Source organism: Talpa occidentalis, unplaced genomic scaffold (genome assembly GCF_014898055.3).
Source record: "Talpa occidentalis isolate TD23 unplaced genomic scaffold, MPIMG_talOcc4v2.1 talOcc4.8, whole genome shotgun sequence".
NCBI classification, from domain to species: domain Eukaryota; kingdom Metazoa; phylum Chordata; class Mammalia; order Eulipotyphla; family Talpidae; genus Talpa; species Talpa occidentalis.
The window spans coordinates 69,945,228-69,959,596 of NW_023605194.1; the positions used below are offsets into that span (position 1 = coordinate 69,945,228).

The window sequence follows — 14,369 nt, forward strand, 5'->3', positions numbered from 1 at the left end:
GTCTCAGGTTGATGGCACAGGCGGTTGAGTGCAGCGCTGTAAAGCTGTCCACAGCCTCTGCAGCAGGGGTTTGATCCCAGCTGGCCGGCAGGCAAGATATCCACGTGGTGCAGCAGACCTCTCCTGTCTCACCTGCTGTTCCCCTTAGCAGTGAACTTCAGTCACTCAGCCTGTTCTGTTCCCTGCTCTTTCTCTGGTGAATCCTCTCACAATCCCGCACATCCGGCCTGTACCCAGGTTCTTGTATGCATAATAAACAAATCTTAAAAAAAAAAAAAAGAATCACCTTGTGCTTCATCATGGCACCTGAGCCACCAACAGAAATGCTTGCAAACTCCCCTCCCCCCAAGATGAGGTGAGCAGATTATCTGCTAAGAGGGGTGATGAGGGAGCTTCCACCAGATGGCTCTTGACAGATTAGGTAACCCTGGTGTGCAATTAAAGCAACAAAGGAATACCTGGGACCAGGTGAGGCTTGAAAGGAACCAGACACAGGTTCAAAGGACTGTGTCAAAGGTTTTGATCAAAATCAAAGGTTTTGATTCCTTGGCTGTTATGTTGGTGCGCAGGCTCAAGGCGGGGCGGGGTATTGGGGGGTGGCTGGTGTGCCTGGAGCATCCAGAAAACTAGGCGGAAGGCCTTTCTTGGAATGTTCACACTCGTGTCACCTGGGAGGATCTTCCTCCCCGCCTCCCATTCCAATGTGGGAAGCACATGTTTACAACAACTGGGACCTGGTGACGAGGTCATTCCTGCCATTCCTTGGGGAGTTCTCTGGCAGAACGGAAGGTGCCCAAGGCTCAGGCTCAGCCACAGGTGTGTGTGCCAGGCCTCTGGACAGTCACAGAACCGACAGTCAGGTATTCAGCAATTCAGAGCTGACATCTGAACTCTAAACGGCCCACAGCAGGTCTAATTGGAGGTGGATGGGGCTGTGTTTCGGGGTCTGTCAATGAGACATGGAAGCTCAGATGCCACAGACTGAGGCTTAGGCTGGGACTGCAGCACCTCAAATGACAAAGGCCCAAAACTGGAGTATATGTGATGCTACAGACACCTCCTGAGACTACCGGTGACAGGAGGAAGAAGAGTGGCCACGTCCCAACAACCCACCCACTAATCAAACAGAAGCCACCACTCAGTGACATGTACCATGCCTGGGTCCAATGTTTATTATCTTGACAGGTTAGGAGTACAAGGATAAATAAGTAATATCTTCTCTTACAGTAAACTGTAGCAATACTACTGAATAGGAATAAACACTCTGAGTATTTCACAGAAATGTCAGAATTGAGGCCCAGAGTTCTGCGGCCATAGCAAGTGACCTCCAGGCCAGTGGCCACCAACACCTGCGTGACAAAAACAATGCCATTCACATCCAATAATGCTAAAGCCTGGGCATCACCGGGCCTCAAGCGCCCTTGGAGGTGGCTTTTGACGGCAAGGAAAGAAATATGGGAGGTTTTTCGGCTCTTCCAGCCCAGCGAGAACCCCGACCTGGAGGTGGAGCGAGAGTCCCAAGCCCCTGGAGCAGGACTTGCTTCCTGGGAAGCCACTGCTGAGCTTGTCACCGAGGGTCGCCATCTGCCCATGAGTGTGACTGATGTCTGGGTAGTCTGCAGGACGCCGGGGCTGGCCAGCTCTTCCGGCCACCTGTCAGACACTGCACCCTCAGGGAGAGGGCGTCTCGCACACTCAGAAACCAGGACTGAGGAAGTCAGGAAGAAGTCACACCGGGATGTGCACACAGACGAGAGAGGAGCACGAGGCGGCTGGAGCCATGTTCTGCACCACGTCCACTCCCACTCATGGCGCATACGCGAGGAAGCTCAGCCTGGCCTGCTCGGCCTCCTACGTGCCATTCTCACTCCACGACCTTGTCTGTGACAGCGGCAGCTGCTGCAGAGGTGGTCCTTGCCATCCACCCAAGGCACAGACACTGCTGCATGAATCCAGGGGTAGGGGTCCTGGTTTTGGTAGAATCCGGATGAGAAGTGGGCAGGACCCTACCAAGGGGCCATCTGGGGGGTCCAAGAATGGCCACTATGTCAGGCCTAAATCCTGGCGTGGAGGGCAGAGGGACCCTGTCCCTGGCCGCAAGTCCACTCTGGGGCAGAGTGGAGGCCCCCGAGTCACCGAGGGCCCCACCTCGACAGGCCTTGCTGCTGGGATTTGAGAGGCGCACAGGAAGTCAGATCTCCAATGGCTTCAGGATGTTGGATGGAAAAGGAGGGTTCGATGAGGACTCCCCCTTGGCCCCCGCACCCTGTGCTTAGCTCTGCAATGTCCCTTCTTTTATCTGTTGGATGAAAAGATTCCGCTCGTCCTCCGGAGTCCGCCCGTTCTGCGCCCGGACGATGCACGTGGGCCTGTGCAGGTTGAGCATGTAGATCAGGCGCTGCTTCTCATTCTTGAGTTCCTCAATTTGAGCCTTCAGCTCTGCATTCACGCTCTCCAGCTTCTCTGACTCCTGGGGGCAAGACAGAGGCATCAGCTCTGGGGCCCAGGCCCCCGGGGAGGGCTAGGTGGGGAAGGGGCCTCCAGGACCCTTGGGGCTGTTGGCCTCCAGCTACAGTGCCCCACAGGCTGGGTCAGCAGCAGTAGGTGGGGGAATCCAGACCCCAAAGAAGCTTTTGAACATGGAGGCCCTTGAGTCTCCCCCACAGAGGCAGGCTGTGATCTCAAAGCCAGGAACCCCAGCAGAAATCACCGCCCAGACCCACTTTGTGCCCAGCACCAGGCATGGCTCCTCTGGACCCACGGAGGCCTCGGGCTGAAAGAGATCAGTCTCCAGCACTGGCTTCTGTGAGTCACTGATTTCTGAGAAGCTCACCTCCCCTGAAGAATTCACACAAGGGTCTGAATTTTCACTGACAGGCTGAGACAACCACTGCCTCGGGGGCCATGGACAGGGGCCTGGCTGGCCCACACTGGGGAAGGGGACACAGCTGCTGGGGAGGCTGCCCCAGGGTACCCCTACCCACAGGGACGGGGGTTCACAGAGGTAGCCAGGGGCTCGGACTCTGGGATGAGCGAAGAGGAAGGGCAGCTAAGCTAAGAACCAGACAGGAATCCAAGTAAGTGCAACCGCTGCTTGTGGATTAAGGAAACAACTTGTTTGCAGAGACTAATTAAAGGCTTTTCATAGCCAGCCAAAGGGGACTCGCATTTCCTTTTCTTGGGAAAATGAGCAAGTGAAGCCTCTTCACTGGGCGGGCAGCCTGCGGCCTGGAACTGCTGGCCAGACGTGTGGGGACGGGCCAGGCCTGCAAGAATGTGGGCACCGGGCACTCTGTGGTTTCACATACACCTGCTTCCATGCCTGAGTCTCATTGGCTGAGATAAACCTTTGCGTCTGCCTCCTCCCACCCCTGGCGTTTCTGGGAACAGTGACAACGCCCTTCTTGGGAAAGTACTTCTGCGTGGGGGCTTTTAAGCCCCTTGGGCCATAGGGTGAGGAGGAGCCCGGGGCTAGGCCACGCTCACCTTCTGCAGACACTCCGTCTTCTCCTTCTTCTTGTTCCGGCACTTGGCGGCTGCAATCTTATTTCTTTCCCGTCGCCTCTTTTTCCTCTCATCTTCTTCAGGGGCGACCTAGAAAATCCACAGGGCACACAATTACTGGGATGAAGGGCTTCGACCCTCTTGCCCTTACTGCCAGCAAAATCAGGCAAGCAGAGGCAGCCTGATGCTAAAGGACTCCGAAAGTCACAGCCCCCACCCCATGCTTAAGAATGAATAATGAAAATGAAACAACCATTAGTTGAGAGTGCACTGGTGATATTTGTAACTTAAAATTCAGCTTCCTTTAAAGATGCGTTTGGATTTAGAAATAAGATTATGGTAGTCACACTGATAACTGGTAGTTGGTAGTAACTGTACCCGCTTAAGCAGGAAACATGCCCCCTTTGATAAATATGTCCACCCCCTAGACCCTGAAATCATCTCAGGAACGTTACTTATCTTGATTTTGATTTTGCTCTTTTCCTCCCAGACTTGTCTGGCTATTTCTGACCCTTTCCTGTGGGTCCCCCCTGGAAGGTGCTTTAGACAGCGGCAGTTTTCAGGCCTTGCTCTGGGCCAGTCCCATTCAGTGGGACTTTTACCCACTAGGAGAACAGGTAACTTTGGGTACTTAATTTAGAAACTATATTCTTTGTCTTTTCTGTATTGTTCCTTTCCATTAAAGGTCTTATATGTTTTGTCTTGATGTGGGGGATGGCAGAAACTATTCAGAGCAGGCAGGTTTAGGGGTTCTGGGGTGGCCCTCTCCCTGCCCTACAACAGCCTGGCCAACTTTTCCCCAGCCGCTTTGACTCGACCTAAGGGCAGCCCCACCATCTCCCTCCACTTCACCTGGAGCCTCATGGCACCTCCTTCTAGAATTCAGGAGAAGCCCCCGCAGCTGCTGGGCGGTGGGAGCTAAAATCGCCCATGGTTCAGCAGTAAATACTGATCTCTTGCTCATCCTCCACCCCCCAGTCAGTCCTGAGGGCCCTCAGGACACGCCCCATCCTGCCTGAAGAGCTGGTCTTCCAGGGAGCATCCTGGCGGAGGGGCAACGCCAGCCCTGGGTTCGCTTTAAGGGTGGGGTGCAGCCCTTATTGTGGCTGAGGGGTGATGGTTTCGGGTCTGTCCTGTCGCTTGTCACAGTTGTGACAGCAAGACAGGGCCCCACAGCCACAGCTGGCACCGAGGAGCTCCTGGACACCAGGTCCCTCGCGTCCTCTGGGGGCACGGCACTGGCTCTGCTGGGCAGGCCTGGCGGTGTGGAGAAGCAGAGTCCAGGGGAAGTGGGAGAGGCCTCTGCCTTACTCCCAGGCAGATGGTTTAGACTAAACTGAGGACCCCGGCTCACACCGCTCAGCCTTCTCAGTGCTTCCCTTCCTCATGCGGGGATCGCCCGCTCCACTCACCTGTTGCCTCAACGTATATAATTAGAAACTTAGAAAACATGTCCTCAGGTGTCCCAGGCCCGCCCTATGATGTCCAATGTCAGACTGGGCCCTAGGGCCTTCCTGGAGGCCAGCGGGGACATAGCCGGTGCCCCTCAGGCTGCCCCCAATGTGCTCCGCCGTTGGCCCCGAGGCCACCCCACAGGCCAGCTCTCGACAGGCCTCGGCCAGACCCTCAGCAGGTCAGTCTGCTGCTGGCTCACGTCTGCCAACCACCTGACAGAACCAGCTGCCTCGAGCTCAGTCTCTGGGCCATTTCCTTTACCTGGGCCTGCCGGCTCAACCGTGCCGTCAAGGTCAAGACCTTGGTCCAGGTCATGGCCACCAACTCCCGGACCCTCTCCTGATCTGTGACCCCAGGTGTCTGGGAAGAGGTGGCTGTGTAGGCAGCGGTGCCAGGGTCAGAGACAGACGGGCCCCTTCCAAGGGGCTGTGGTTTTGGGGGTGCAGTCCGGCCACCAGCCCGGGAGTTCTCAACCCCACCTGCACAGTGGCAGACTGGACACGAGGAGCTCACATGACTCCTGGCTTTAAATATCCTCCCTGTGCTGAGACCCCACCTCTGCCCCGACTGTCCTTTGGGCTCCCAGCCCTCCTCCACCGGGGCGCAGCAGGGCGCCAATCCTCCCACCGCAGATGGGTGCTCCCTCACTGCCACACAGACCCCGAGTCCTTCCTCCTCTCTGCCAGTCCCACTGGTCAGTAAACCAACTTGGTCTCCAAGATGGAAGCTGAGCGCTGTGGGCACCTGATGCCCATTTATAAGTGCTCTGATGACTGCTCCTGCTGCCCACTCTCAGAGCACAGGCCCACGAGACCTGCAGGTCCCCCTGCACCCACTCCCATGGCTCCTACTTGCTCCCTGTCCCCATTCCGCACCGCCACCTGCCACTCTGACCCCGTGTCCCACCACAGCCCCTCAGGGTCCTGTTCTTGTTCTTTTGCCAAAGACTGTGCCTCTCCTCCCTGAGTCACTGCCCAAAGACCATTCTCTCCCAGGCCTGCCCAACCGCCTGATTGAAGGCAAGCCAATCCCACCACTCCCGGCCCCTCCTGCTGCACGCAGTTCCCTCCTTGACCCCACCCATCTCACGCTGCACATTACTGATTTGGGGATGCTCCCTGAGGCAATGGTTTCCTGGGTTTTGTTCTTTTTGTTCGAGGATGAGGCCTGTGCACACTGGACCCTGGAGGGCAGTGGGCGGCAGAGGGAGGGCAGTGTTGAGAGGGTGCCCATGGGAGAAGCCCTTACCTCGGCTTTGGTGACCGCCATCTCGAGGGGTCTGCTGCTGACCGTGACCGACTCCAGCGCCGAGGACATCTGCTGGCACAGGTGCTTGTTCTGGATGGCGAACCTCAGCTCTTCCTTGACAAAAGGGGTCAGGTTAGCGAAATCCTCAAACACGAGCGAGCCAGGAGGGGACAGGCAGGGCACCACAGCCGAGGCGCTGACTTCTGAGGCAGAGACCTGGCCTGGGTGTTGAAGCATCATTTTGCTGAAAGACACACAGAAACCCAAACTGCTTTAAGGATTTGGGGACATGGCATGGAGTCTCCCCACCCACAGTCCTCCCCTCCAACCTCCAAGACTAGAGCCCCCAAGAGGACAGTCCTGGAAGCCCCTGGCTTTTCTGGTTTTCACCTCACACCAGCCTCACCTTGAGCACAGGGGTTTTAAAAACACACAGCGGGTTTCCCTGGTGGCGCAAGGGGTTAAGACGCAACCTATGAAGCTGTCCGCAGCCTCTGCAGCACGAGTTCCATCCCCGGCCAGGGAGCTACCCACATGGCGCAGCAGACCTCTCCTGTCTCCCCGCTGCTCCCCTCAGCAGTGGATTTCAGTCAATCTGCCTGTTCCACTCCCCACTTTGTCTACGGTGAATCCTCTCACCCCCTGCACCTCTGGCCTGTACCCCAGTTTTTGTATTCATAAATAAATAAATCTTTAAAAAAAATAAAAACACATGGCTCAGTGATAAGGATAAAATGCCCACTGAGGTGCCAAGGAGCGTTCCCCTGCGTGCCCAGAGTGTGGTGAGTATGGCCTCAAGCTGCTCAGGAGGAAGAGCAACCCACAGCAGGGAGACTATTGTGCGACACTGTTTTCAGTCTCTCCTCAAGAAGAAACCTGGAGGGCATCTGAAATCTGCTCAAATCTATCAGTGAGTGGGAGAAAAAGTAGAGTGGGGGGCCCTTGAAGTGAGCAAATAATGCCCCCGATTTCTCGGGGGGAAGTAAATTCAACAGGAAAAGTAACAGGTATGTCTCTACCTCAAACCCTGGCAGGGTTTTGGGGGGACTCAGGTCACAAGGGCAATCCTTGAGACCCTGGACAAGGTGGCGGTCGGTGATGCAAAAGACGTCAGAATAAAGCAAAGTGGAGAGATAGGAATTTGGACTCCTTCAGGGGTGCTGGTCAGCCTCGTGGGGTCAGGAGGGGAGCCTGGGACCAGCTCTGGGGCTAAAAAGCCACGTGCCCCAGCTCAAGTGAGTCTCGCCCCTCTCTGGCAAGAGCTGGAGCCAGGGGGTTGAAGTCTCCACCAGGGCTCTATAACCCCCACCCCCATGCCTGCTGAGCCCTAGGGGCAAAACTGAATGGTTGTCCTGGGGAGGGGGTGGCTATCAGTGGCCTCTGAGGTCCCACCCACAGCCCAGAGAACCTAAAGGGATGAGGGGAAAATAAAGGGTAGAAATAGTAAGAGTTACATGCACCACCACCCATGTCTCCCTGCCATAAACAGTAATCCCCCCTCAGCTTCAGATTCATCCTCCAAGGGTTACCCATGGGCAAATGCGGTCCAAAAATACTACATACAATAGGATATTTCAAGAGAGACCACGAGACTCCACATGACTTCTACGACAGGCTATTATACTTGCTCTATTTTATTCTTAGTTCTTGTTCATCTCTTATGGTGCCTGACTTATAAATTCAACTTTCTGTTAGGTCTGTACTGATAGGAAATAACACTGTGCATCTGGGTTTGGTATTAGTTGTTCAGGCTCCCAGTGGGGCCTTGGAACGGGTGTTCTGGGATAGGAGGTCACAATCCTCTTCCTGCTGGTACGTCCCTCTCCCTCCTCCGGCCAGCTCTCCTGGGGGGAGTGTGGTGGGAGGCCTGGAGCATGGCTCTCCATCCAGGACCCTGTAGTCACTAGCTGAGTCCAGGCCTTTGGCACACCTTGAACATCTACCAGGTACCTCCTGGAACCAGGAACTGCCCGTGCATCAGCTTGTTTCATCCTCACGTGGACAAGAGGGCTCAGGCTGCCCATTTTACAGCTGAGGTAAGAGGTTTAGACAAGCAGAGAGTCGCAGAGTTGGTTGGAGGCAGCGTCAGGTCCTGGATTTTGGGTTGTGTCCAGTGCTCCTTACGGGATGCGGTACTGCAGAAACCAACCGGCCACAGGGGGCAAACTCGGGGGGCGTGGGTGGGCATAGGTCCTGGAGCTGAAGTGACAGGGGAGGCAGAGCAAGGAGTCACACTTGACCTCTCTGATGACCTGTTGGCCTGTCCATGTTGAGGGCGTGCTCAGGGCTGCACGTGTCCTGGGGAAGGTAGAGGGGGGCCTTTTACCCACATAATGCCAGACTGGGCTCCGCAGCTCTAGGCCCGAGGTCATGGACTCGTGGGTCATGCTGCCCCTTCCAGCGCCTGCCTTCTCCCCGGCAGGAGAGAGCTGGTAGCAGACACCCCATCTCGATCCCTGTTGGCTTGCGCAGGAAGTTGCGGGGCTGATCCATGCATCTGTCTTGGAGAACATGCTGTGGCTGGCAGATCCAAAACTCCTGGCCCCCGGGGTCACTCAGCCGGGACTGGTGTCTGCTGGACGCTCTGTGGGGTCCAGGTGGCAGGGCACAGGGTGGTCACACTCTTTGATCCCAAACATTTTTGAGTAGAGCATCCTGCTTCTCAGTCCCCCTTTAATATCTGGGGCACTCTGATGGAGGTAAGTGCTCCGGGCCCTCGGGCGCCACGGGATAGCACAAAGGAGGCCCAGGAGAGGGGCACAGTCCTCTCCCCAAAGCCCGGTAGTGAGTCAGTATGATGTTCTAATCCTCTCATCTTAGGTTCCTGGGAGGAGCATCTGGAGCAGGTGATAAACTCTGAGAAACCAGCCTTCTAAAGCCAGAGGCTCAAGAGTCTCCCATGCATTCATGGTTCCCTCCCTTGCCAACCATCTTGAACCCCAACAGGGTGGGGATGGTGCTAGGGCTACAGTGGGGACACCTGCTTCCCACGCAGTGCTGGGAATTCTCACACCCTGCAGCTCAACTTATTAATGAGCTGTCAGGGTGTGGGGTCTGCTGTTGGGGATCCCCACCCCCAACAGTGTAAAACCAGCAGCTCTGATAAAAGAAGCTGGACCATGTCAATGGCGTGGAATGCTTTTATTGAAAGCATCCAATGGGCTGACTTGGGGATGGAAACGGGTTGTAAAAATGTGAAAAGTCCCCAGAAAATTGCATCGGTGGGTTTTCCTGAGACCCTCTTGGCTAATTCTCAAGATTCAAGTCGGTGTCAGGCTGTTCTCACTTGGAAAATGAAGTGAAATCCTCAGGCAGCTTTCAGAAGCCGGAGCCCCTCTCAGAACATGGAATCTGCATGGGGGTTTCTGGGTGGACTTTCTGCCTGGGCCTGGCACTCGTCCTGCTCACGCCCTGCGCTCCCTGGGCTTCTGCTTCAGAGCTTCTGATCAGAAATCATGTCATACAGTTGGCAGTTTCATCATTTTCAAGAAAGTGAAACTTTACTCATGAATTTCTCTAACTGGAAATTCTGCTCCCAGGTTTTATTTCCTAGTAGTCACAACGAGGCTGAATTTTCACTTTTAATTTTCGTCTTGTGCCACGAAGCTCATGAGACATCTTGCAAAGGGAGGCCAGTGGGTCTCTGCAGCCATCAGGGGGCGCGTCTCCCAGCCACTAGAAGGCCGGGTGTCACCTGAGGGCAGGCCTGTTGCGCTGAACGCCCACCTGCAGCTGCTCACCTTTCTGACCTCAGTCTCCAAGTCTGTAAAACGACCCGTGCTGCCTGCCCTGTCCCTCGCAGCGCTGTCTGGGAGATCGAAGGTCCCTCAAGGCTGTCCCGCACATCTCTGGGCAGCCATTTCACCAGGGCCCCACTCTCCTCATTTCACAGGGACTTAGAATGTCGTTCAGGCAGTTTAGCCCCTTAACCCAGAATTAACTGGAAGCTGCAAGAATGTGGGCCAGCCTGGCTTCTTTTGCAGGGGACGGACGTCTGGGCTCCTGACACTTTGACCCCAGGTCGAGTCCATCCTACTCTGTGCCATCTCCACTGGGCTGATGTGCTCGCGAAAGAACCCGTTCTTGCACGCGGAAACCATCACTCCCTTAAAGAGTTTCTGTGGCCATGTACTTCCTCCTCCACCATGGTCACACTGACCCTGTTCTGAGCCCAGGCCCCAAGTTGAAACAGGAAGATATCTGGGGTTCCATGGGATGCAATGGAACACTGGACATCAGTGTCATCGCTCAGGTCCTCACACTGTGATGGAGTCAAAAGGTCCAGCGCGGTGGCCAGACCTGCCATGGCCTTAGAGCTGGCGAGTGGCCTGGCCCATGCCAAGCTGGTCCAATCAGCAATGGGTCCAGCACCGCGAGACCCACTGGCTCAGACAGAGATGAGGTGTCAGTCGTCCTGGAAACCTGGCACTCACCCCAGGAGACTTGGCCAGAACTAAGGCCAGGAGGTTAGAGGGAAGAAGATAAGCAAGAAAAGGGGGGTGGGGAAGGGAGAAAGAGATAGAGATGGGAGGAACCCCAAAGCTCCAGGGGTTGTCACAAAGGGGCTCCGTCTCATCCACGCACCAGCCTGGGTGCTGCTCCCCACCCAGGCAGGGATCCCTGCAAGCACACCCATACCCCAGTCTTTGTCCAGGAGAGCCACAAAAGCGAGCATGATATGGTGCAGCATTATTGCACAACAGACACTGAAAGCCAAGAGGGCTGCGATACCAAGTTCCCCTTCCTTGAAAGTTGGGGAGACAGAGGCCGGCACTGAAACAGGTGCACCCAGATTTTCTAGTCTCCCAGTTTTTTTTCCTCCAGGATTCAGCAACACCTTTATTTGTAAGGGAGATTATGAGATCCAGGAGATAGAGTTAGGGAAAAGGAAGTGGTGTGCAGGGAAGGAAGAAGATGAGCTGAAATGGGGGGCGGGGAGCAGAGGAGAGCCAACCCAAGGAGAGAAAGCTGGAGAAGCGCTAACCTAAAGGGAAGTCCCCTTAACTCCACTGCCTAAGAGGCTGGGGGTGACATTAGAGACCCCTCATCCAGGTCCTCTCACCGACCCCTTTCCCTACAGCTATGCTCTAGAATCTGGAAAACTTCTCCGGAAAGGACCTTTCTGGTGATGGTCCGAGCACCACCTGCAAACGGGCAGAGGGGCGCGTGTCTGTGCCCACCTGCCCAGCCGGGACGGGCGCAAGGACACGAGGGCGTGTGAGCTCTCGGGGTCTGGCCACTGGACATCCCGCCGTTCCCTCTATTATCTCTCCACCGACTTCGCCCCCCCACCCCGCTCCCCTCCCCCGCGGTTGCCCCCAGCAGCGGGCCTTCCAGGCCGAGAAGCAGAGAAATCCGCAACCCGGCGCGGGAAGAACCAGAGCTCGAGCCACAGGTAGGAAAGAAAGCGTGTGACAGACTCGAAACAGGACACCCCAGCCCGCCTGCGCCGGAGCCCTCCCCGCGGTGCGTCCCGGACCGCGACCCCGGCACCCGAGCGCGCCCCTCCTCTAAACTCACCCCGCTAACTTCTCCCCAGCTCCCCGCTCGCCCGGCCCCGCGCCATTCATCCCGTCGGGTCCCAGGCCGTCCCTCGGCGGACTTCGGAGGGATGGGATCGGGAGTGACCGTGCCCTGAGCCGAGAGACGGACGGAGCCGGACGGCGCCCCCACCGCCCGGGACCCCCGCGCACCCAGTGCCGCCGGCTCTCACCGGCTAAGTCCGCGCGGCGGGCGGAGGAGCGGTGCCCCGAGCGGGTGGAGCGGCGGGAGCCCGACCTCTCTGTCGCCGGGAGCCTTTCGAACCCCAAGTTAAAAGAGAAAGTTCTTTGGGAGAAACTTTCCGTGACGCGGAGGCGCCGCGGAGGCTGGTAGTTCAGCCAGAGGGGTGTTCCCGCCGGGGCTGAAGGCGCGGGTGGGCGCGGGGCGCGGGTTATCCCAGGGGCGCAAAGCGAAAGCCGGGAGCCCCTCGCCGCGCTCGCCCCCTCGGAAGCCTGCGCTCACCTCCAGTGTCCGCGCGGGGCGGCCAGGGTCCGGGAGGCGGGCGGGTCTCGCTGTCAGTCCCGGGGCTTGGGGCACCGGCGGGCGGTGGGCTCCGGCGGCGGCGCGGGGCGAGCGCGAGGTGGTGCGCGCCGGGCTGAGCGCGGCTGTGTCCGTGAGCGCGTTGCATCACCCCTTTTATAGCCCCGGGACTGGCAACGCGCCCACTCTACAAGTCCGAGGCTGACGTAATGCTATTAATAGCTTCTCCCTAGAACCCGCCGACGAGGCGAGGCGAGGCGGGCCGGGGGGCGGGCGAGGGGAGGCGGGAGGGGCTGGTGATGCAAGCTCTGGGAGGAGCCTGCTCCGGCCGGCCCGCTCCGACGCTCTCCCGCCCGCCCTCTCGCTCCATATCAGGGCCGGAGCCGCCCGGGCTGGCCGCCAGAGGTGCGCGCTGGCCGCTGCGTGTTCCAGGCATGAGCCAATGGTGCCCAGGCCAGCGGCATGACTCCACCGCGCTGGCATCTCTCCCTCCGCAGGGGGGTGGGAGGTGTAGGGGCGGGTCCTGGCCGCTGCCCAGACTAGGTGAGTCTGGGAAGCGGGCACGACCTTTCTCTAAAATGCGTGGTCATTTTCTGGGGCTTCAGGAAAGCACCCCTTCCCCCGCCCAACGCCCGGGTCTCCGGCAGGGGCGGGGTGGGAACCGTGGCGGTAGCCTCGGGGGGGAGAGGTGCCGAAGGCGCCCGCGGGCGAAGCCGCACCGTTACCAGCCGGGTGACCTCGGCGATGGGGCCCGCGAGACGTCTCGGGTCAACCCGAGCGCGGGGGGCAGCGGTCGGGCCGCGCCGTGCGCCCGCAGCCCCGCACACCCCACACGCCGAGCGGTCCGGGGGTGGGTGGGGATCCCCACTCCCAGGCGAGGGCTAGAGGTGGGATCGCGAGGGTTGGGCGTTTTGAACAGCCACAAAGCGTGCGGAAATTGACAGTAAATCAACAAGGCCACGGGACGAGGAGACCTGAGAGCCACTCAGGCCCAGGAGGCGGCGGGTGCGCAGACCCCAGGGGCAGGAGGCAGAAGGAGGCGCTTTCTTCGCGCGGCCGGGTGGGGCGGGGGTCACCTCGCGCTCATTTAAGGGAAAAAAAAAAAAAAAACTTTGGTTTTCGCGTGTTTTCCTGCGGGAAGAGCGGGGCGGCTGGGAACCCAGGGCGCGGACCCGGCGCACGGAGAGGCCCCGCAGCAAGCCGGGGTGGCGGGAAGGGCGGGATCGCGAGGCCCGGGATTCCAGCCCAGGCTTCTGCAGAACTCGATATGACCTTTACAAACGATTTCCCGGTTCAGAGGCCCCCCACCCCTCCCCACCCCACCCCAGCTGCCTGGGCCTCAGAGCGTCAGAACTCGCGAACGTCCAAGTCCCCTCGGCGGGTATATGTGGGCGCGAGCGTGACCCGCGGCGTTTGGAACCAGCTTGGGAGGGATACCCATGCGCGCCCGAGGGGAGTGGGGGCTCAGCCCAGGACAGAAACACCTGCTTCATCTGCATCCTGGGAGCGGGGCGATCGAAGATCATGATTTGGTAATTTGGGGTAAGAACTGGAGAAGTGCCTTGCCAGGGTGTCGCCAGCAGCCCTGGGCAGTCTGTCCCTCCAATCTGTCCCTTCTCTCTCCTCCCTTCCTTCTCCCACCCCTGGGGGATCTATGTTCAGCTCCCCAACTTCTCTCACTGCCTCGCAGCCTGGAGGGGGAGGGTGCAGAGTCCCCGGCGCCGGGTTCCTCTCCCCCACACCACCTCCCACCCCACCGCCCCAGTTTCGCGTCCAGGACAAGGCGGACAGCTGCCTCCCGGCTCCCCGCACCAGCACCCCCTTCCCGCCTGTGGGGTCGCCCCGGGGTTCCACGCTGGGTTCCCAGGGAGCAGCTCTGGCAGCAGGAGGGTTTCCAGCGGCGGGCGCAGCAAGCGTGGGGCGATTGTTTAGTTTTGCTTTTCGCCCTGGTAACGGCTCTCCCGCCCCACCCTCCCCGCCCACACCCCCACACACTGTTCTCCAGCCACTGCGCGGGCAGGTAAATCCCGGGCAGCAGGTAAACCTCGGGCGTGTCGGCACAGCCTCTAGAAGTCGGCGGCTAGACGAGAAGGAAGGCGTCCGTAAAGTTAAATGAAAGTTATCTGGGGTTATCTGCGCGT

General features: G+C 58.3%; 1 protein-coding gene across 2 annotated transcripts; it reads right to left on the reverse strand.

Annotated features, from left to right (window-relative positions):
* Nucleotides 1-1,156: 1,156 nt before the first annotated feature.
* Nucleotides 1,157-12,240, reverse strand: ATF3 (activating transcription factor 3). Of its 2 annotated transcripts, none has more exons than XM_037495990.2 (4): nucleotides 12,211-12,240; nucleotides 6,208-6,451; nucleotides 3,487-3,594; nucleotides 1,157-2,470 (listed from the first exon to the last, which is right to left on the reverse strand). In XM_037495990.2, exons 2-4 carry the CDS (start codon nucleotides 6,445-6,447, stop codon nucleotides 2,273-2,275), a joined length of 546 nt encoding a protein of 181 aa, XP_037351887.1. In that variant the 5' UTR covers nucleotides 6,448-6,451; nucleotides 12,211-12,240; the 3' UTR covers nucleotides 1,157-2,272. The 2 variants fall into 2 exon arrangements, with proteins under 2 accessions (XP_037351887.1, XP_054546041.1); XM_054690066.1 differs by having other exon boundaries at nucleotides 6,208-6,317; nucleotides 12,211-12,238.
* Nucleotides 12,241-14,369: the final 2,129 nt, after the last annotated feature.